The sequence below is a fragment of the Drosophila willistoni genome, unplaced genomic scaffold, assembly GCF_018902025.1.
Source record: "Drosophila willistoni isolate 14030-0811.24 unplaced genomic scaffold, UCI_dwil_1.1 Seg193, whole genome shotgun sequence".
NCBI lineage: Eukaryota > Metazoa > Arthropoda > Insecta > Diptera > Drosophilidae > Drosophila > Drosophila willistoni.
In genome coordinates, this window is record NW_025814158.1 from 30,373 (window position 1) to 53,765 (window position 23,393).

Here is a 23,393-nt window from a genome sequence, read left to right on the forward strand (position 1 = left end):
ACCTGATGATTTGTCGCATTAATACAGGTTTGTAATGATAGCAATGTGTGCAACTTCTAAGAACCTTTCGGACCAGTTCGCGAGCATTTAAATCCATACTGTTAGGCGCAGAATCGCTATCAGAACCTTAGCTTCCGTGTGAAGGTTTCGCAAGTGAAGATCTTTAATATATTTATAAGTGAAGTTATGAGTCTTTGGAAGCAATAACGGCATTTTAGCGTCCAATGGTATGTCAGCCATTGCAAGACGGCCTCCAACACGGATAAGTCGAATATTTTGAGAACCTATATGTTAATTTGAGATGAATAGAATTATAGAATAATTTTTGAAGCTCCGGTTTCAAACTTCGTCCTGCTTGTAAGTCCTTTAGTTCTTTCGCAAACACATCACTCTGAATGCAAGAGATTATATGATTAAAAGCCAATTTAAATTCTCTACTGAAATGAATTATGCGGATAGGAAGTTGGTTGAAAACTCGTAAAACGTATGCTAAACTCTCACAATCATACGAAACGATGATAGTCTACTAATGATCTGCTCAACTATGCTCTTTTCTTTATAACTAGTGCTACATTTCAATACAAGGGTGTTTTCTTATTCTTTGGGCTCGAAATCTGTCTTTCTTTCAGATTTCGGCCAATGTAATGCATCAAGTGTTAAGAACTTTGGTCCATGAAACCAAAATGTCTGCATCAAATCGCGCGCTGCACAGCCACGTGAAACAATGTCGGCTGGATTATCCTTTCCAGGCACGTGACTCCAAATGATATCCTGCGATTGAGTTTGTATGGTTGATACGCGATTGGCAATAAAGCTTTTTAGAGTTGATGGGTGCATTTTAGTCCAATGAAGAACGACAGTTGAATCTGTCCAAATATATGTTTTGCTAACAAGACAATTTAATTTGTGTTTGATTTTAGCCCATGTTTAAGTAAAACGGAAACCCAAAGCTCTAAACGAGGTATGCTTTGTGATTGAGTGCGCAACTCTTGATCTCGAAATGATCAATGAAGTTACATATTTTCCGTTGTCCAAGACCCTTGCGTATATGCAACATCCATACGCTTGATTTGAGGCATCCGAAAATCCATGGATTTGACACTTATTTTTTGGTGATGTGTTAACAAATCGATTTACGCGAACCATGTCAAGATTAGATAAATCAGCTTCAAGTTGTTGCCATCTAGTCCGTAAGATCTCTAGCAACGGGTCGTCCCAGTCCAAGCGCTCGATCCACAAGTCTTGGATCAAGATTTTGTAGCGTACTACGACTGGAGCTAATAATCCTAGCAGATCATAGATTGGTGCCCTACTAAAATTCCACTTTGTCAATGCTAAGCCTGCCTTGGAGAGCAATTTCGTAACCTCACTCGTCTTAGCATTGAGTCAGCTCCATAAAGTAGATCGTCGACGTACATATCGACGCATTTCCGCGAAAGTATCGTATGTCGAATAACCACTTTTTACATGAGAATTTTTTTTTAGTTTCTTCAGTTAAAAATGATTAAATCAGAGCTGAATTTTAACATTTTTAGTTTTTATTAACAAATGTTAATAAAAATTTTTTCAAATAATCTCGTATTTTGTTAAAAAAAAATGAGAAACTATCTACATACGTTATTTTCGCGCGCCTTAATTTCGACTTGGTGCATACAAATAGTATGACATACGATAAAAAGATGATTTAATAATAATTATACAAAATAAGTAGTCAAAAATAATGTTGTTGTTTTAGTTGTTTTTTATTGGATATATGTATTTGGTGTTTATAATTATTTTAAAGTAAATTTAATGCGTAGGTGTATGGCAATATATATTTTATTTTTAAGTAAATTAGTTTTATTAGTGTGTGTCTAATAATAATTAGCTTTCATCTTCTTCATCTGTCTCATCCAAACAGTCTGGAATGCTTTTTGAATATTGAAGGCTTAAATATTCATTATGATACTTAGGGGGTATACTATTTTGTTTACATAAATTGCTTAAATCTAAATTTTTTTTTTTTGAAATGTTTAATTTACAATTATATAATTTTGAATGGTTTTATTAAAATTAGGTAAATTTATTAATTTTTGTTTTGAATTTTCAGAAAAATCATAGCTTAATTTTAACAGTCCTCGGCTTACTTCAACAACGCGAATTTTACTTAGAGTCAATAATTGATTTTTAAATATGTATGTTGAAAAATGTTTCCAATTTTGAAAATCCTTATAACTAAGCTCAATGACCTCGTATCCTGATTGATTCGTTCGAGAACATCTTATGAGTGTTGGCCATTCACTTGGTGCCCAAACATTGCGGTTTCTAACAAAAGACTCTATTGTACTGTGAATTGAGTCCACTTGTATCATAGTATGTCCAGGCAATAAATAAGTAATTTTAATTGACTTTAAAAAAGAAGCAGAACTTAAAAAGTATGCTACAACTGCAAGCACAGATTTATTTTTATTTTGTCCAGCGCAACTATCGCAATACAGACTAAGATGTTCATTTCTCTTTTGGCTATCTAAAATATAAAGATATTTTAGGAGAGCTGAGCATATTTCGTTGCTACCCCTTTTCCCATCAATCTCGCCCCACAAGAAACAGTATCCGTTCCGGGTACCATTTTCATAAACACTAAAGTTGTAATAGGAATATTTACGTGAATAAAAAGTATTAATATTTTGTAACGATCCTTTCTCGTCCTTCGGGATATTTAAAATATCTCGTGGGCTAGGTTCGGCACAACAAAATTTATTTTGTGCCCCGGTGAAATCAGAACAGCTTTGTTTATTGATTTGGTTTTTATAATACGTTTATTTGCGATCGTTTTATGGGCTTGATTGGTTATGACGAGTTTCTCTACGGTAGGTCTGGGCTTGGACAGCGTTGTCGAATCACTTCGCAATCCCTCGTCGTCCCTTCTTGCCTTCCTTTTGCTCCTGCAACCGTTGCGGGTCGTTGTCTCGGCCTGTATCCTGCGCTTGGTTGGTGCTCCACACCTCTGCACCCCTTTCGCTTTTGTTTGTTGAGATGGCTTTCGCTTTTAGGTTCTGGGATACATCCCGTAGCGACTATCACGAAGCAGGATGTTTCTCAGTAATTGGTGATCGTCAGGATATATAGATCCTGGAATTTCCGGCAGTAGGATATATCCTCGTGCCTACCACTGACTTTGGATACTCCTGGAAATGCTTGGCCTCTCTCCAACTCACTCTAGCTTGGGTGCGGTGCTTACTATCCTTTTTTTAAGGATTTGTTGCTGTCGAAATAAACTGTACAGGTTACTCGTAAGGCCTGTATAGTTCCTTGTTTTTCCTCTGCTCCTTTTGTTTCCTTGATAAGTTCTTAAGGTTACTCGTAAGGCCTTAATTACTTGTTACTTGATCACGACTTGATGACTTGATCCTCTGCTTGATGGGCGTTGCCTTTATATAGGCAATTCCCACGGCCTCAGGAATATCTTGGTGTAGTACCGCTATACAGCTGGTACATTTCCATCGGCCCTCTGCTTTCACCCACGCCTCCACTTGTTGCTATGCGTGGTGAAAGTCCCGTAAATCCTTTGCGCATATGTCCACTTTCTTTGTGGCTGAGCGCCCATTTACTCCCTTGTCCTTGTCTAGCTCCCTTGTATCTACGTGCTTCCATCACTTTCACGCATTGGCGTCGCCTTTCTATTGGCCGCCCTTCGTATCCCGTTGACTCTCTCTGCTTTCTCTGCCAGCGCTTTATCGTTTAAACATAATTAGCCTGATTAACTTAATATATTGCATTATTTAATTCCCCATGCACATACACTTTCATACGCATCTCGCATCCATCAGATAGAGGGCTTCCCCATGGCTCATCCCTCCCCCTTCGGCTTGCATATTCCCCCCACACATCCATAAACCATCATTGCTTCATACCAAGCATGCATACCCCGCACCCGTCTCATGGGCTTGCTTGGCCCTCACTTTCATTTTCTCTCGCTCACCAGATTTTGGCTGCTCGCAATCTAACTGCTTTCATTCTCATGAGCGTGACGTAGGCAGAGAGTACGCTATTGGTCATCGATACTCTGCCTCACGCATAGTGTACGTGTGACATGCATGTACATTTATTCAGCGTATTCTAATGCATGCACTCATATTTGCCTCTCTGTGCTCTTAATTTGCATAAGTAGGCCAATGCCCCCTTTTGTGTGCAATTATGCAGTCAAGCCGGGTTCCAATTACTCTTATACGACCGAACTTATCGTATTATGTTTCCCACGCATCTTCCCGCTTGTACGAAATCGTCAGCGGTTGCGTGGGGTTCGATCGGCAATGTTCGGCTGGCCTTGTTTATTTGATCATTCACATCCGATCTCACTCTTATACTTTAGTTTGCGTCTTGGCTGCGTTTGTATCTGGCTGTTTGTATCTTGTTTGTTGTAGCTTGTTTGTTGTGTGGGACATTATTCTTGTGTATATAATGTTCCTCACACTCCCCCCCTTCTTCGGGAGGGATTTGCCCTCCCCTGTCCCTTGTACCTTGTGTTTGTTTTTTTTTTCGTATGTGTATTTTCTATTCTCGTATTTGTGCATTTAATATGTTTGCATTTGTAGCTTTGGCCTGTGTTTTTTTTTGTGTTTTGCTTATTTTGTGTTTTTCTTTGGTTTTGGCTTGTCTTGTGCTTGTTTTGTGCCTTTTTTTTTTTTTTGGGACTCAGCTCGCATCTTTTATTGGCCAATTGGCATCTTCTAACGTTGGCGATTACTGAGTATCTTTTCTTAAATGTTGTCGGATTAGGGCATCTTTTCATTGTTTGTTCCCCTTTTTTTTTTTTTCTTCTTGGCCCGTTCCGCATCTTTTTTTTTCCTACTTACATCTAATTATCCTACTTATTATACCCTCCTTTCCCTATATACCCGGACTACCCCCTGCGCTATCCTAATCCTATACCTTGTTTGACCCACCCACACTAATCTTACTACTCGTGGTCCTTCGTGCTGGGCCATTTGGCCCACAACATCCACCACCCTTTCTGGCCATTCTTCTTCTGGCACTGCCTCATACCTTTCGTGCCCGTACGGCACTGGGCATGATAGCTGCCGGGCCAATATTGGCCGAGTACTGGTGTGGTGCCCCATGGGTGCGGACACTTGCCTATTTAGTGCCGGTCTTGGCCACCCCCATGGGCACTCTTGATATTCTATCTCGTGTTGTTGTTGCTGTTGCTGCTGTTGTTGCTGTTGCTGCTGATGTTGTTGTTGTTGCTGTTGCTGCTGCTGTTGTTGCAGTTGCTGCTGCTGCTGCTGTTGTTGCTGTTGCTGCTGCTGTTGTTGTTGCTGTTGTTGCTGCTGCTGTTGTTGTTGCTGCTGTTGTTGTTGTTGCTGTTGTTGTTGTTGCTGCAATTGTTGCTGCTGCAGTTGTTGTTGCTGCTGTTGTTGTTGCTGCTGCAGTTGTTGTTGCTGTTGTTGTTGCTGCCATTGTTGCTGCTGTTGCTGTTGTTGCTGCAATTGTTGCTGCTGCAGTTGTTGTTGCTGTTGTTGTTGCTGCCATTGTTGCTGCTGTTGCTGTTGTTGCTGCAATTGTTGCTGCTGCAGTTGTTGTTGCTGTTGTTGTTGCTGCCATTGTTGCTGCTGTTGCTGTTGTTGCTGCAATTGTTGCTGCTGCAGTTGTTGTTGTTGCTGCCATTGTTGCTGCTGTTGCTGTTGTTGTAGCATTGCCATCGCCAGCCGTTCCCTGGCCTGGGTAAATCGTTCCGCCTCCTGCCGTGCCCTGTCTGCCGCTCTTAGGTTTTCTATTTGTTGGCACACCCACATGTGTTGCCAACATGCGTCGCCTGGCACCACATTTTCGACATTTTCCGGTGTTTGGCTGGCCACTCCTTCAGCCTCGCCCACACCAGCCACGGCCTCCTCCTCCGATTCGCTGGCTTCGGACATGTAGTCCACCATACGAAACGGCGTCGGCGGCCGTGCTGGCTCCCATGCTTGTGCCGGTGGCTCAGGTATTTCTTCCTGATCCCACGGCGCATACACATCTGGGCTATTTCGCTCGCTGCTTTCTTCATCCGCCACTTCGTTCTCCATCATGGCTACCGCCTCGTCCAGCTCTCTCCACATCTCGTCGTCTTCTTCCTCCTCCTGGTGGCCCGGATTCACCACCGACTCTGCCTCGCTCTCTTCTGACCCGTAGCCACTGTCCTCTACGTCCTCATCGTTCTCCTCGTCCGATGAGGCGGCGATTTCCGGATCCATCATATCCGGCTCATCGTCGTCGGACTCCTCATCGGACCGATGCCAGTCACCGCGTTCCATATTGGCCCGCGGTGCCGCACCTCGTCGAGCTACGCCTTCATCCTGGCCAAAATTTGCATTGAATGCGTTCATGATTATTCCTTTTTTTTTTTGTTGATTACTCTCCGAGTGTTAAGCTTTGAGTGACTCTTGCTTAGGATTTCTGCATGCAGGAAACCTCGCATCTTTGATATTTGTCAAATTTTTACCGTTATTCAAAACTTTGGATTCTCTATTTTAACTATCGATGCCGAATATTCTAATGCTCCTGCAATGCTCCACTAATACTAATGTATTAACGCGCGCATGTGTGTGTATGTCCCGATGCTGCACGATTACATGCTCACTCTTATGCGCATGTGTATGTGTGTTCCCCTCTCTTTCCTTTTGTTTTCTCTTTGTGCACTCATACTATTACATGTGTACTATCGTGCGCATGTGTAGGTTTTGGCTCTCTTTGATTGTGTGATCGTTTTTTTTTTTTTTTTTTTTTTCTTTTTTTTTTTTTTTTTTGCTATTTTCTATTTGCTCATGCATATTTGCCTGACTGTATGTATATGATGTCCGCATATATTTATCTTGTTCCGGTATGCGGTTTGTGACTTTGCTGTTCTGCTTGTTCTTATTTAGCACTTTGTGATTCGTTTTTTTTTTTTTTGTTACGTGATTTTGTACGATTTTGATGCACTGTGAGATTTTTGGCTCTGTGTCATGTTTTTGAGATTTCTGCCCAGCCGGCCGGTCTGTGCAGATTTCTCGCTGCCATGTCATCAGATTCGTCCATACTCATTGTTCATCTATTTTATTGACATCTGTCTGTTCACTTATTTGCTCTTTCATCTGGCTGATATGTGCTTGCCTGGTTTTTCCTGTTTCTTTGTGCCGTAATTTACATATAACTGGAGACAAAAATCCTGTCACTTCATAAGGACCTCCAAATCTTGGTGCCAATTTTGCTGCAAATCCTTCGGCCGCATTCGAAAGATGGTGTTCTTTTGCCCATACTGTGGTTCCAATCACTGGTCTCCATTCTCTTCGTCTCAGATTGTAATGGCGTGCCTGATCCTGTGCAGCCGTTTCCAGATTTCGCCGTATTAGTTCGAACAGCTCTTGCATTTGTTTTGCCTTCGCTTCTGGTGGTATCGTTTGCTTCCCTGTGCCTATCGTGACATTATCGTATAGTGCACCCGGCATTCTTGGTTCACGCCCCTGTATTACATACGCTGGCGTGAATCCTGTTGCCTCTGATTGGCTTGTATTCACTGCTAGAGTTATTTCTGGCCAACTTTCATCCCAGTTGCGTTGATTTTCCCCCGTAAACTGAGCAATCATTGTTTTTACTGTTCTATTTGCTCTTTCGGTTGGATTTTCTTGTGGCGTGTACGGTGCTGTCAGTTGGTGTTGGCATCCCCATTCTTCTAACATTTTTTTGAATATCCTGCTAGTGAATTGAACTCCATTGTCCGTTATCACCATTTTTGGAGCTCCGAATCGAGATAGTATCCTCTCTCGAAAGGCCTTAACTAGACTTTCTGCCGTTGCCTTCCGCATCGGTATCAGTTCTGTCCATTTCGAAAATCTGTCAATGATTACTAGTAGCATCGAATTTCCGTGTTTCGATCTTGGCAACGGTCCTACAAAGTCAGCGCATACTGTAGACCATGGTTCTTCCGGTATTTGTGTTAGCATCTTTCCCGCTGCCTGCTGTTGGCTGGGTTTATATTGTTGGCATATCGTACATTTTCCTACAAATGTCCTGATATCTCGTTGCATTCCTGGCCAGTAATATCTTGCTGCGGTCCTGGCAGTAGTTCGCCTGCTCCCTGTATGCCCTGCTGTTGTTGCCGTGTGGTTTTCGGCCATTACTTGGTTACGTAGTGTTTTTGGCACACATAGTTTCCAAGCTACCACTTCTTCTTGGCCTGCTCTGTGTGGAATGTTCCTGTAAACCTGACTATTTTCTATAATGTAATCCGGATATTTCTGTGGTTGTTGTTTTATTTTTCCCATTATGTCTTGAATCCACCCACACTCGTTGTTTGCTTGTCTTAATCTGGCACCATTATCTATTATTCTTCTGCATCCTTCCATTGGTTGCCTTGACAAAGCGTCTGCGACAATGTTTAATTTTCCCTTTCTGTATGCTATTTCGAAATCGTATTGTTGCAGTTCCAGTGCCCATCTGGCTATACGGCCCGTAGGGCTTTCTATGCTGTTCAACCACTTCAACGCCATGTGATCTGTTACCACTTTAAATCGGTATCCTTCAAGGTATGGTTTTAGTTTGCGTATTGCCCATACTATCGCTAGGCATTCCTTTTCTGTTGCCGAATAGTTCTTTTCCGCTGGGTTTAATTCTCTTGACAGGTATGATAGCACTCTCTCTCCATCCTCAGTGTTTTGTACCAATATGGCTCCTAATCCCATGTTACTCGCATCCGTCTGGAGCACAAACGTTTTTGTGAAGTCTGGACATGCCAATACTGGGCCACTGGTCAGCCTTTCCTTTACGGCATCGAATGCTGCCTGATGCTCCTCGCTCCAGTGCCACTTTGTTCTCTTCTTTAGTAGTTCGTTCAATGGGTGTGTTAGTGCTGCAAAACCTGGTACGAACCGTCTGTACCAAGATGCCACTCCTAAGTACTGGCGTAATTCCTTTGTGCAAGTTGGTGGTTCTAATTGGGCTATTGCGGCCACCTTTTCTGGGTCCGTTGCAATACCGTTTTCTGTCACCAAGTGGCCTAGAAATTTTAGCTCTTTTCTAAAGAATTGGCACTTCTCGGCATTAATTCTCAAGTTTGCTTCCTTCAATCTCCTGAACACTTCTTGTAGATGGTTCATGTGTTCTTCGATTGTTTTGCTCACTATCACAATGTCATCTTGGTATGCGAATGCGTTTGGTATCATTTCTGGGCCAATGACTTGGTCCAGCGCGCGTTGGAAAGTTGCTGATGCTGAGTGTAAACCGAATGGCATTACTTTCCATTGGAATAACCCCTTCCCTGGGACTGTGAATGCCGTCATTGGTCTACTTTTCTCCTCTAACGGAATCTGCCAGTATCCGTCCTTCAGATCTAAACTGCTTATGAATTTTGCTTCGCGTAGTTGATTCAAGATGTAATCGATGCGTGGCATTGGGTATGCATCCTTTATAGATTTTGCGTTAATCTGTCTAAAATCTACGCATAATCTCCATTTGCCTGTCTGTTTCTTTCTCACCATCACTATGGGTGAGCTATATGGGCTTTGCGATGGTTCTATGCATCCCATTGTCAACAGTTCGTCGACCTTTGCATTGATTTCTCCTTGTATTTTCGGGTTTTTCGGGTAATACCTTTGTTTTATTGGGATATCGTCCTTCATCGTTATGCGATGTATTCCCACCTTTGACAGTCCCTTAACTTTCTCTAATTCCTTCAATTCCTGACTCAGAAAGCTTTGTATTTCTTGCTGGTCACTCTTCTGAGTGACCATGATGGATATTCTTTCTACGCGCCTGCCCTGTATTCGCCTCATTGTCGGTATTCGCACTTTGTGGCCACCACACGATATTTCTGTGTTCATAATCCGGAGGAAATTCCACCCCAATATTAGCGCATCCATTCCTTCTGGCATGACCAGAAATGGCATGTGGATTTCCTTGTGTCCGAATCTCACGCATCCTGTCCATTGCTCTTCAATGTCTCGCACTTTTCCGTCTGCCATGTATACCTGTTTGTGTGTGTTCTCCCATTTTCCCTTATTCCTCACTGTTTCCAATATCTGCTTGCTGATAAAGCTACTCGTGGCTCCGGAGTCAATTGTCGCTTTCATCTGTATTCCTGCTACTTCGATAATCGCTGACAATTGATCCTCTTCTTCTACTAGTTGGCCTATTAGTGGTGAGGAGCTTGTTGGCTGGGTCCCTGCTCGCCCCTGATAGGCTGGAACCGCCTTTCGTTTCCCGAGCTCCAACAACATTCTTTCGTCCTTTTGCCCACTTTTCCACACTGCCAGCAGAAATTGAGTCTCTGATTGTTGCATTCCCTGGCCCAGTGTCCGGCTCCCCCGCATCTGCGGCACGCCTGATTCGGGTTCAGTACTTTTCCGTCTCGGACGTTCTTGTTTTCTTGGTTTGCTCTCGAATGATTCTCCATGCTGTTGTCCTGGCATCTTCGGCACTGTGTGACTGGTGGCCCGTGAGTATTTCCACCTCTGTGGTTTGATTGGTTGTTATGTGTTCTTTGAGCATTGTTTTCGCGATGGAACTCGAATCGCTCTTGTTCGAGCATCTCGTGTTCTTCTGCCAACTGCATCAGCTCGTCTAGATCTCTGACCCTGTGCGGCCGAACGAATATTTTTAGATCTGGAGTGCAATTTTCCAATATGACCTCCAATTGTTCGTACTCTGGTATTTTTAGGGGTCTCATCAATGTTTGCATATCCACCATATAGTCCTTGAAGTACTCGTTTCTGTTTTGCTTGCGATTTTTCACTTGATCAGCCAATTTGTTGAAGAATCCTTTCGGCAAGAAATATTTCTTGAAGCCCTCAACAAATTCCTTCCATGTTCGCCACTGCTTATTGTTTGCGACGTACCATTTGAGTGCCCTATCTTTCAGCAGCTCTGGCATCGCTCTCGGGATCATGTCCAGTTCGATGCCATACATGTCTGCTGACCACTCGATCTGTTCTATGAACTCTAGTGGTCTGGAATTGCCGTCGAACCTGAATGTCCACTCCCTCACTTGTTTTGCCACCTTGGCGTATTCGGTGGTCTTGTTTGTTGTATGTGGTGCCGTTTTCTTGGGGTCTATTGTTTGTCTCCTTATGTCCCTCTTTGTCTCTGCATTATCTAGGGCTCCTTCGCTTCCCCATCTTGGTGGTAAATATGGTGGGATTGCTAGTGTGGCGATGTTTATTTTTTGGAATTCCTCAGCCTCACTTTCGCATGTTTTTGATGTGCTTGCTATTGTTTTCATTTTTATATTTTTCGAGTACTTTGTTTCCAATCTATTTATTTCCTCCTTCCAGTCTGGGTCCGTTTCATTCCTTTCTACCCACTCGCCTAGCTGTTTCCTCATTTCCTCCACTGTGCCGGTTATCTCGATCCCGATCCTTTGGCCTGTCTGTACCAAATCCTCCTTCTTCATGTGGTAAATCCATCCTTTTCCCATTTTGATCTTTTTCTGATTTATAAACTGTATTTTTTTTTTTCTAAATTTCACCAGTATAGCACGTTGGGCGCCAGTTGTAACGATCCTTTCTCGTCCTTCGGGATATTTAAAATATCTCGTGGGCTAGGTTCGGCACAACAAAATTTATTTTGTGCCCCGGTGAAATCAGAACAGCTTTGTTTATTGATTTGGTTTTTATAATACGTTTATTTGCGATCGTTTTATGGGCTTGATTGGTTATGACGAGTTTCTCTACGGTAGGTCTGGGCTTGGACAGCGTTGTCGAATCACTTCGCAATCCCTCGTCGTCCCTTCTTGCCTTCCTTTTGCTCCTGCAACCGTTGCGGGTCGTTGTCTCGGCCTGTATCCTGCGCTTGGTTGGTGCTCCACACCTCTGCACCCCTTTCGCTTTTGTTTGTTGAGATGGCTTTCGCTTTTAGGTTCTGGGATACATCCCGTAGCGACTATCACGAAGCAGGATGTTCCTCAGTAATTGGTGATCGTCAGGATATATAGATCCTGGAATTTCCGGCAGTAGGATATATCCTCGTGCCTACCACTGTGAAGAGGAGTTCAGCACCGCAAAAACTGAAAGCCCAACTTCATCACTTGAATTCAAAATATGAACTGATTTTATTGAAAAACGTTTTGTGTACATCAAAGAATTCTTAGACTCTAAGAGGCGACAATTGTTCTTAAAAATGCTTACTCTAATGTTTATATTAATGCTTGTTTATATCATGCACAGCGTTGGCGACTTGATATTGCGCTGTTATTAAAATCTTGAGTGCTTTCCCACAGAGTGTGGATGCATGTTTTGTTTATTTCTTTGTTCAATCTGATTTGGTGAAGCCGTTTCAGATGAACGCGATGTTTATTCTTAAACACACTGACTTTGGATACTCCTGGAAATGCTTGGCCTCTCTCCAACTCACTCTAGCTTGGGTGCGGTGCTTACTATCCTTTTTTTAAGGATTTGTTGCTGTCGAAATAAACTGTACAGGTTACTCGTAAGGCCTGTATAGTTCCTTGTTTTTCCTCTGCTCCTTTTGTTTCCTTGATAAGTTCTTAAGGTTACTCGTAAGGCCTTAATTACTTGTTACTTGATCACGACTTGATGACTTGATCCTCTGCTTGATGGGCGTTGCCTTTATATAGGCAATTCCCACGGCCTCAGGAATATCTTGGTGTAGTACCGCTATACAGCTGGTACATTTCCATCGGCCCTCTGCTTTCACCCACGCCTCCACTTGTTGCTATGCGTGGTGAAAGTCCCGTAAATCCTTTGCGCATATGTCCACTTTCTTTGTGGCTGAGCGCCCATTTACTCCCTTGTCCTTGTCTAGCTCCCTTGTATCTACGTGCTTCCATCACTTTCACGCATTGGCGTCGCCTTTCTATTGGCCGCCCTTCGTATCCCGTTGACTCTCTCTGCTTTCTCTGCCAGCGCTGCCGTCGCCCGTCGCTCCCTTTGATCCACTCGTCATACCCAATTTCACCCATATTTGCTCAATATTGATTTTTACATACATATATACTAATTGTATTAACTAAATTTATCGTTTAAACATAATTAGCCTGATTAACTTAATATATTGCATTATTTAATTCCCCATGCACATACACTTTCATACGCATCTCGCATCCATCAGATAGAGGGCTTCCCCATGGCTCATCCCTCCCCCTTCGGCTTGCATATTCCCCCCACACATCCATAAACCATCATTGCTTCATACCAAGCATGCATACCCCGCACCCGTCTCATGGGCTTGCTTGGCCCTCACTTTCATTTTCTCTCGCTCACCAGATTTTGGCTGCTCGCAATCTAACTGCTTTCATTCTCATGAGCGTGACGTAGGCAGAGAGTACGCTATTGGTCATCGATACTCTCCCTCACGCATAGTGTACGTGTGACATGCATGTACATTTATTCAGCGTATTCTAATGCATGCACTCATATTTGCCTCTCTGTGCTCTTAATTTGCATAAGTAGGCCAATGCCCCTTTTGTGTGCAATTATGCAGTCAAGCCGGGTTCCAATTACTCTTATACGACCGAACTTATCGCATTATGTCTCCCACGCATCTTCCCGCTTGTACGAAATCGTCAGCGGTTGCGTGGGGTTCGATCGGCAATGTTCGGCTGGCCTTGTTTATTTGATCATTCACATCCGATCTCACTCTTATACTTTAGTTTGCGTCTTGGCTGCGTTTGTATCTGGCTGTTTGTATCTTGTTTGTTGTAGCTTGTTTGTTGTGTGGGACATTATTCTTGTGTATATAATGTTCCTCACAATATGTCCCTATGTATGTATGTAACGTACATTTTTATACCCTTGCAGAGGGTATTATAAAATTGGTCAGATGTTTGTAACGCACAGAAGGAGACGTTTCCGACCCCATAAAGTATATATATTCTTGATCAGCATGAGAAGCTGAGTTGATATAGCCATGTTCGTCTGTCCGTCCGTCCGTCTGTGCGAATGCGTTTTACTCAGCCGTCTTAAGAGCTATAGGGCTGAAATTTTATTTTTTTCGGGGTTTTTTATTACCTGGGAAAAATAAAGTATGAAAACCATCAGGATCGGACCACTATATCATATAGCTCTAGAAGAACTAGAAGAAACATTTTTATAAAAATTGGAGTATGCTATGAAATTTACATATGTGATAATATTGGATATAAAACCCCAGATCCCAAAATTTGAATGTGATCGGATAAATATAACACAAGTTACAGTCAATATAATAATCGGCTTTTTTTTCACGGGTTCTACTCGTTGCAGCGTTTGCCAAGTATCCTCAGCGAATGTTTTTTTTTCTTTTTTCTTTAAATTACATACATATGTATGTATATTATTTTTCATACATACATATTTAATCTTATATACATATGTACATATACATACACATGTGTATATGTACATATATCTATGTCGGTACATACATACATACATACATATGTACATATCAAATTTAGTCTTGTAAACGTATGTATACATATACATACATACATATATGGAAATGCGTATGGACATATGTATGAACACACATACATATGTATGTATGTATGTATGTATAAGAGTTACCCTACATACATATGTATGTATGTATGTATAAGAGTTACCCTTAAAAAGTATGTGTACACAAGGGCGTCGTCTAGTACTGGCATGGGGTGTTACCTTCACTCCCCAATATAGCGATCAATTTAGTGAGACTTCAAATCGAAATGTATTAGCAAAATTCAGCTACACTTCAGTGACCCCCTAAATTCGACGAATTCGTAGAGAGCTTCGCTCTACCCGGGTGTCCCGTGACACCTCATTGCTTTTTTGGTTAATAGTTTAATGGCTTTTTATCGCTTAATGCTTGTTTCGTGTGTTAATTGTTTTATTATATTTTCCTTTTGTTTGCAGTCGACAGTTTTCAAAAATGCAGGCATAATTTATTAACCTGTGAAATTAACTTTTTGAAATATATATTTCCAAATGGTTTTTTGATTTGTTACTTTTTTTTACAATTTTCATTCACAAGATCTCTGATTATTTATGCGGGTAGATTAATGTATATTCAATTTTCGTGTCTTTTTTTTTGTGATTTCTAAAGGTTTTGAAATTTAAAAAAATTACTATTATTATTATTAAGAGATTTACGCAAAATTGTAAATTTCACATAATTTGAGAAATTAAGCTATAAGAATTAAATTAAATTAACCAAGTATTAATGTTATTTACATTTAATATTTAATATTTACATTTGTATTGACTATATGGCTAAATTAGAAATTTAGAAAAGAAACTCCAAAATGGCTAACAATTCTAATCAATGAATTAAGCCACTTAATTATTAAGATATTTTCTTTTTTTTTTGTCAATTTCTTCATCGTTCAAAGTTTTAAGCATTGCGAAACTAAACACATATTAGAGTTAAATAAATACAGAGTACCAAATATTTAGTGAGGAAACTATTTTAACTTTAATTTATTCACAATTTTCATAAATTTCATCATTTATTGACCAATTTCAATATTTTTTTTTTGGTTAAAAAGCGTTTTAGTAAGTAAACATACATATATATAGATTTAAGGCTTTTCTTAACTTTTATTTACAATGCATTTTCTAATCTTAAAATGATGTCTTCCGTAAAATATTTTAAATATCCTTGCTTAGCGATTGTATAATATGCATTTTCTAATCTTTTGAAGTGATCCATCTTACCTCCTAATCACTAAGTTTTACTTGAGTGATTTAGTTGATTTTTTTTAAGTCCCAGAACATATCTTACAGATTTAAATGGAATTTATAATTCCAATTCTAAGTTGCAGTGTTACCTAATAATCCTTGGTGGTAGTGTTTAAGAAGGCTTTATAGTTTAATTCCTGGGTAAAGCAAGTATTTGGTAGTAAATTAAAATCTGTGTAAATATGCCTGGATAAGCCGGGTAATGCGGCTCAGAGCAGGTAAAAACAATAAATATCTCTGATGGATTTATCTAGCTAAATCGTGATAATCTACTATTCTATCTACTTTCATAGCTTGGATATTATGTGCGGAATTTTGCGTGTTGCTCATTTGCGTTAAATACCAAAATAAATATGCATTGTCTCTTGCCAGGCGTAAGTAGGGTATATCCTTTAAGTAATAGGGAAAATATCGTATGTAATAAGATATACTTAAGAACTATGTCATCATTTAGATTTCCATATATCGATATGGGATAAAGAGACAGGGAATTCAAAATAAAAACTAGTAAACCAAATAATCAGACAAAATTAGCCCAAATTATACTTAGTTAATAGAGAGATTTAGGCCATATACCTCATTTTTACAGAAGAGTATCTTAAAAGTCGCTGAACTTATAAAAAATTTTCAAAAAATTCGTTCACTCCTTCCCTTCTGTTTGTCGTTGTTGTTATATTTTTTACGGCTACTTTGTCAGCATCATAAATTTTGCCTCCGTTGTATGTAAATTATTTACTAGCAAAAAGTGAGAGAGTGCGAAAGAGAGGTAGCCAGCAAATAAGACAGAGAGAGAGAGTGAGTAAGCAAGGGGAAGGGGGCATATAAATAATACAAAAATATTATAAATTACACGCAGGAATGTGAGTAGCAAAAGTGAGAGAAGCCAAGTAATTTAGGTGAAGAACATTGTGATACCTCCCAAAAGTATGCTAATGTTCTGGCATAACAATTTTATATAAATGCCTCATTTATCAAATTTAATTTGTTATCTAAATTGTCGTAAGTTCCTCAATGCTAATTCTCTTTCTACATTCTGGAAACTATTGATCTCTCAGGATAGAAACTTAATTTCCTTGGGATCTTAGTTCTTGGTTCTTATTTATTTATTTTTTATGCACTGTCAATTGAAAGACATTTCACTTCACAATTGAAGTGACAAAATGATGGTAAGATGGTATATTTCCCACAGTTTGAATGAATATCTTTCTGCTTCAGTTGAGAAGTTGGTCGTTAGATCAATCTTGATTGTTTTGCCCATTATACCCTGCTTTCCTGTTTGCGAAATAGAGAGAGTATAATTTGTAGCCGCGAAAACATTTATATGAAGAATATAAAAAGGAAGCAACTGCCGCCGCAGCACATAAAATTAACCACATATTTCTTCATTTTTATGGCATTTATTATCACAGAAATGTTTGTGTGATAAAAGCAGAAGCAAAAGGCAAACGATGAACGACGACGACGACGACGACGACAAGAGGCAACGATGGCGTTAGCGGCAACGCCAGAAGGCAGTCAAAAAAATCCAGCCATTTACCTTTTGATTTATGCACAACAACAGTAGAAGGAGCACAAGGAGAAAGGGGCAACTGCTTTTGATGGTGGTGGAAGGAACAGGAACGACAGCACCAGAAGTGCCATGGGTCTGAGGCACGCATGTAGCATGAAACTCCAAAAGGAAAAGCAAAAGCAGCGAAAAATAATGCAATAAATTTGACATTATCTATGGCAATATGAAGTGGGTGTAGTTCGGGTAAAGTCATCGTTCGTTGTCGTTGGCGTCATCAGGATTACGCCAGATTGAGCCAGGACGAAGGATTCCCCAGAGAAAACAGCAAAAACTACAATAATTGCTTTTCCAGGCTAAGAACTTTGAGGTCATAAATACTTTATGAGAAAGCGGAAAACGGAACGAAAAATAATTTTCAAAAATTATATTTTGAATTGATTTAAAAGTCAAAGCTTATTACTAAACTCTAAAAATAATATTAAACTAATCAAAAGATAATAAAATTTGTTTTTTGTGCTTTTCCAAGTTTTCATTTATCCTTTTGAAAAAGACTGATAAACAAAAATATTCCTGATAAATGTTATGCAGAGAAAAATTATTCAAAAACTCTTCAAAAAGTTCTCAAATCTTTCAGCTACTGTGATATCCTGATTAGATCATTTGCTCATTTTATATAAAGGCTGGAATATATCCTTCCGTTTTATCTGTCTTATATCCTCCCCGCCATGTCAAACACGAACAATAATTTACTTTTGAGCATTCGAATGCCATTTAAAAAATTGAAAAACAAACTGCAATAAATTCAGGAAAAAAAAAACGAAACCTAAGCACACAATACATAAAACAAAATGCCCAAAAAAAAGAAAACACAGGATGGCAGGACCCAGGAACCTGGGGGTAAATAAAGCATAAAGGAATCAAAAGGGATACACACACACACACATTTGCTCCCGCTGTGAGAAGGAAGAGCCACAGTGAGCTACTGCCACCGAGACTCGCCTGTCGATAATTTATCGACAACAATTTATCTCGTAATAGTTACGAGGGGACCAGCAAGAGAAATGGCAACACACAAAACTGCCAATGGTGACATTGAAATTTTATGGTAAAAAAGGATCCTTGCAATGCTTTTATATGTATGTCCTTTTTTTGCGCAATGCCACCCTGGCACAGGACTTTACATTTACTATTTTTTGTCATTTTTTGGGTAGATTAATAGAAGAAATTAATCGCTGCATTGTTGCTGACAATAGAGAAAACGTCCGTATCGTCTGTGACACGTGCAGTTTTTGTAAATGATAAATTAGGGATATATGAAGTTTTTATACCATACACCCATAGGGTGAAATGGTATATTAAAGTCGCCAAAATGTATGTAACAGGCAGAAGGAAGCATCTCCGACCCCACAAAGTATATATATTCTTGATCAGGATCAACAACCGAGTCGATCTAGCCATGTCCGTCTGTCTGTCCGTCCGTCCGTCCGTCCGTCTGTCCGTATGAACACCTAGATCTCGGAGACTATAAAAGCTAGAGCCACCAAATTTTTTATGTAGACTCGTGTAGTGATCAAGTTTATTTCAAATTTTTGCCACGCCCCTTTCCCCCCGCAATTTAAAAAAAGCGTTTATCTCAAAAACTATTCTAGCTAGAGACACCATATTTGGTATGTATATTAGTTTAGTAAATGCACACATTTTGTATGTATAAAAATTTTGCCACGCCCTTTTCCGCCCCCGTAATTTGAAAAACTTGATTATCTCCCGTATTTTTTTACCTCATGGAATCAAATTTGGCACACTTAAATTTAATACTAATATCTAGCAAAATACCAAATTTGATCAAAATCGGATAAAAAACAGTCGAGTTGTGCATATAAACGTTTTTCCATAAGGCCGGAGTTGGCCGTTGGCTGGTGGGGGCGCTATGGTGCTCGTATGATTGAGTAAGCGAGATACTAAGATATGCTTGTAAGAAGCATGTGAAAATGCTTGAAATATTTGCTTTACTGGTGTAAGGTATACCAAAGTCGGCGAGACGACTTACTTACTTCATTTTTATTGACATTTTGGTATTGGGTATTAATTGTCTAATATTAAGGTAGACGGCTGGAATGAGAGGAGGAACTTTTTAATGGACATTAGGGTCTCAATGTCACTAGAGGGTGGCAACAATTTCGAGAACTTCGCCGTAAAAAAAACATAATGAAATATTTCGAGAACAGAGGAATTATTCCTAATGCTTAAGTAATTCTTTTATGAGGAAGATTGAAGAGTAAATTTGTGAATGTAATTGACTTTATTCAGATAAAAGATAATGTCCAGAAAGGAGCCTTAAAATATATATAAAATACACAGAATGACCATCTGCTTAAATTTCTTGCTTCTAATTGATTGATTAAATTAATAAATGGTTTACATTAGACAAGATATAATCCATCAGATTTTGTTATTGTAAAAATATTTCCATTGATTTACGCACAGTAAAAAGTAAATGAAATAATCATCAAGCGTCAGGACTAGAGGGAAACTGCGGTCAATCAAGGACATCGTTAAGCGTCCTTTACCTTTGATTTATGGCACACAATTCATTGTCAGCAGCAGCCATCAAAGTTGATGCTTCTGTCTTCGAGTCATTCCTCTCGCTATCTGGTGCCGTGGCCCACCCCTGGTCAAGTCCGAGGTGTCAGTCCCTTCTCCTAGTCCTTTTGACACTTTGACAAATAATTTTATTGACGCTCACAGTACTTGGATCGCTGTTTGGTTTTTAATTGTCCTCGGCTCAGCTGCTCTGCACGTGATAATTGCTCATTTTATGAGGCATTTATCAAAGTGTCTCGAGATCCATGCGGCATTGTTGTTGTTGTTGGCTGTCCTTGGCTGTTGCCCGGGTGAGTTGAATGCCGCCTGCTGTGTGTCTGTCAGGAGCGGTTTGGCGAAAATTTCTATTCTACTTCATGCGGATTTTATGGATTGACTGACTGACAGTCACGCGTCATTTATTTGACCGTGACAGTTGGTCGCAAAGAAAAAGCATTTTCAGTTTTGATTCTCAACTCTGATTCGAAGCAAAAGATGGAGTGGAAGAACTTTCACATTCGCTTCTCAGACTCGTGATGGATTTAAGCGGCATATCAATAAATTAACACAAACGGAAATTTGTTAAGGACTTTAGTCCTCTCGCTTGTAAAGCGAACATGCCATGCATAGCTGATGAATCTCCCAAGACAAAAGAAAATAAAAGACAACAAAACAAAACAAAAAAAAAACCGTGTAATAAAAACTAAATTATATCCTTTTCACGTTCAAGCGTCTGCGGAACCGACGGCGGCATCACACAAAATGAAGCAACATGTTGCTCAGTCAGTCCGACAAAACAGAGAGAAAAACCATACATATAAAAACCCTCAATCCCTCTCAACCTTCCATCCATCCATCCAACGTTCCGACACACAGAGACCGACACACGCACTATTTAATTTAGTACAAAATTATTATGCGCAACATTAGCACTCCGGCCGGGCTGAGTGCTAACCAGTGAGACACAGTCTGACGAGTCGGAAATACATACAGACGGAGGGACATACCGAGATAGCAGCAAGAACAGAGGCCAGAATGCCGACGACAAAGCCGTCGACCACTTTGTATTCCAGCTCATTTGGTTTTTCTCGTTTCTTTTGGGTTTCAATTTTTTTACTGTTTCTCAAGGATTTTGTTTATGGTCTTGTATTTTTGTGTGTCTTCCTTGTTGTTTGTTTTTGGTTCATGCCATTAATGCGTATTAAGTAATTAGTACTGACCAACGATAACGTTTTGATTATCCTTCTAAAAAAAAACACAGACACACACACAGAGGGTAAAGAGGAATGTTAACATTGATTCCCGAAGTTTAAAGTCATTCGCACTAAAAACTATTCGATAGGAAATTAAGTTGATGTGATTAAGCATTAAAGTCTATATATTATAACATTATATATTAAATAAATATTGTAAATACAAACACGCAAATTTTTGGTAATTTTCTCTCATTATTTGATTTTTAATTTGACGTGAGATTTTCAAGTTTGTCTCTCCCTTGGTTGGTAGAATTGACTTTTTTTCTCCTTCGTATTGTGAGATTATCGTAATTAAAGGGTTTTTTAAGATTTAAAATATTTCAGGAGATATGACGTTTCTTGTGAGACAAAGTTCTCCTCATGTGATACAAACTTAAAACTCAATTTTCTCATTTTTAAAACTAGCAGTTTTTAACAAAGAACGGAGAATGACGACAAATCTGGTCCCGTCTTCATGCAGAATTTTAGAGTTTTGTATTCCCTTGCATATCTCGGATTCAGACGGATCGGACCATTATATCGTATAGCTCCCATACAAACGACAAAGTGACTTTTCTCAATAACTTTTTTGTTTTTTAAGCTATAACAATTAATACTTGTTAGTTTTATATATTTTATATATATTAATGACTTTACAAAATTTAATCAAGATCAGGTAACTATGTCACCTGTATATCGTATAGGAACGATCGGTCAAAAACAGTGACATTTATGAATAACTTCGTTACTTTTGGAGCGATTGCTTTATTCACTTGTCAGTTTTTAAAGATCTGTTAATGACTGTGCCAAATTTGATCAAGATCGGGAGACTATATCATATACCTCCAATAGGAAACAGTGACTTTGATCAATAATATCTTTCTTTGTGCAAATATAAGACTTTTTAGATAAAAAGTTTTTAAAAAATTTCAGTTTGAAAAATATAAAAATATATTTCTTTATTATTTATTAAATACTACATATTTAAATATTTCCCAAATTCTTATTAAATAGTAGTCTTTGAGAAATACAAAATAAAACAAAACAAATCGTAGTAGTCATTTAAATTTTTAAAATCAAAGTAAGCCTTTGGATTTCTAAAAAAGAAAAATTCAAATCGTAGTAAGCCATATTTTTCATCACCTAAGGTTTGAGCTCAACAGAAATCAGTATATTTTCTGACTCTCAACTAGTAACACGCACATCAAATACAATAATTTTGTAACACAAATATCTAGATATAATTTATAGTAAATTCTTTTTTTTCTGTTTTTTGGTAAACATGGCAAACATTTTTGACACTATTATAGAAGGACTCCTTTGCCCGGATAATAATCGTATAAAAGAGGCTACAGTTCAGTTATATGAGGCCTTCAAGCAACCGGACGTTCTATGGAATCTGTGCGAAGTCCTGACATCCACTCATGCTGTGGAGGTGCGTCAAATGACATCTGTTCTACTGGATAAGCGTCTATCGGATATTGGGGTCTGGAACGGGTTATCCTTTGATCAGCAGATGGGCGTCAAGAAATATTTATTGGAGGCTTTGGTAGCCGAAAAGGTGCGAGCAGTAAAGAGTGCCATCGGCCGAGTTGTTGGCACAGTGAGTGGATATCATAACGAGAAAAAGGATCAATGGATTTCCGACGTTCTGAAGTATACTTTCGAACGATGTGTTCTGGATCCTAATGAGAGCGAATCGGATTCTTATACTTTTTCTGCCATAGCCGAATCGGCTACAACACACTTAGCGGATGAGATGCCCACTGTATGCAAGATGTTTGAGACCATCATGGTTAATTCCGATGCCCAGAACACTTTAGCCTCACGCACTGTGGCCAATATGTTTAACGGAATGGGATATCTGATTCCATTTCTAGGGGAATACCCAGCAGGTGCTGAGTTGATAGTCAAGTTGATGCCTCTGATATTAAAGACAGTACAATTAAATGCTATTAATGGTGATGGCGCGGAATTTACCTTAGTCTTTGCTATATTCGATGCCCTTGCAGAGTATGTTCCGAGGGCCTTTCACGATACCGAAGCCGTGGCGAAATTACTTCTGGATGCGTCGGCGTGTGAGCAAATCGAGAAGACAATTCGACTTCAATGTATGTCATTCATTTCTGAGTTTATGCGTGTGAGTAAGACAGAAATTCTCAGACAGAATATGCTGCTGCCCATCGTAAGAGTTCTATTTGAATTGATATGCAAGCAACCGGCCGATAGCGAGGATGACGAATTGGATGGCAATAGTTATGCGGAGGGGGCCAGTCATGCCCTCGATGAGATAGCCATGATTGTGTCAGGTGACCAACTTTTGCCACTCTTGTTTCAGTTAATGGAGCCGGCTATCCAAAGTACGAACAATCTTACTCGTCGGGCAGCCTATAACTGCATGGGCATATTTCTCTGAGGGTT

The 23,393-nt window shown here is 39.6% G+C and overlaps 1 protein-coding gene across 1 annotated transcript; it reads left to right on the plus strand.

Moving 5' to 3' along the window:
- The first annotated feature begins 22,254 nt into the window (after window positions 1-22,254).
- On the plus strand, window positions 22,255-23,388 carry LOC124461072. Its single transcript, XM_047012661.1, has one exon. It carries the CDS (start codon window positions 22,255-22,257, stop codon window positions 23,386-23,388), a length of 1,134 nt encoding a protein of 377 aa, XP_046868617.1.
- Window positions 23,389-23,393: the final 5 nt, after the last annotated feature.

Coding starts and splice junctions, on each gene's coding strand:
- LOC124461072 (XM_047012661.1), top strand. CDS start 22,255: ATGGCAAACATTTTTGACACTATTATAGAAGGACTCCTTTGCCCGGAT.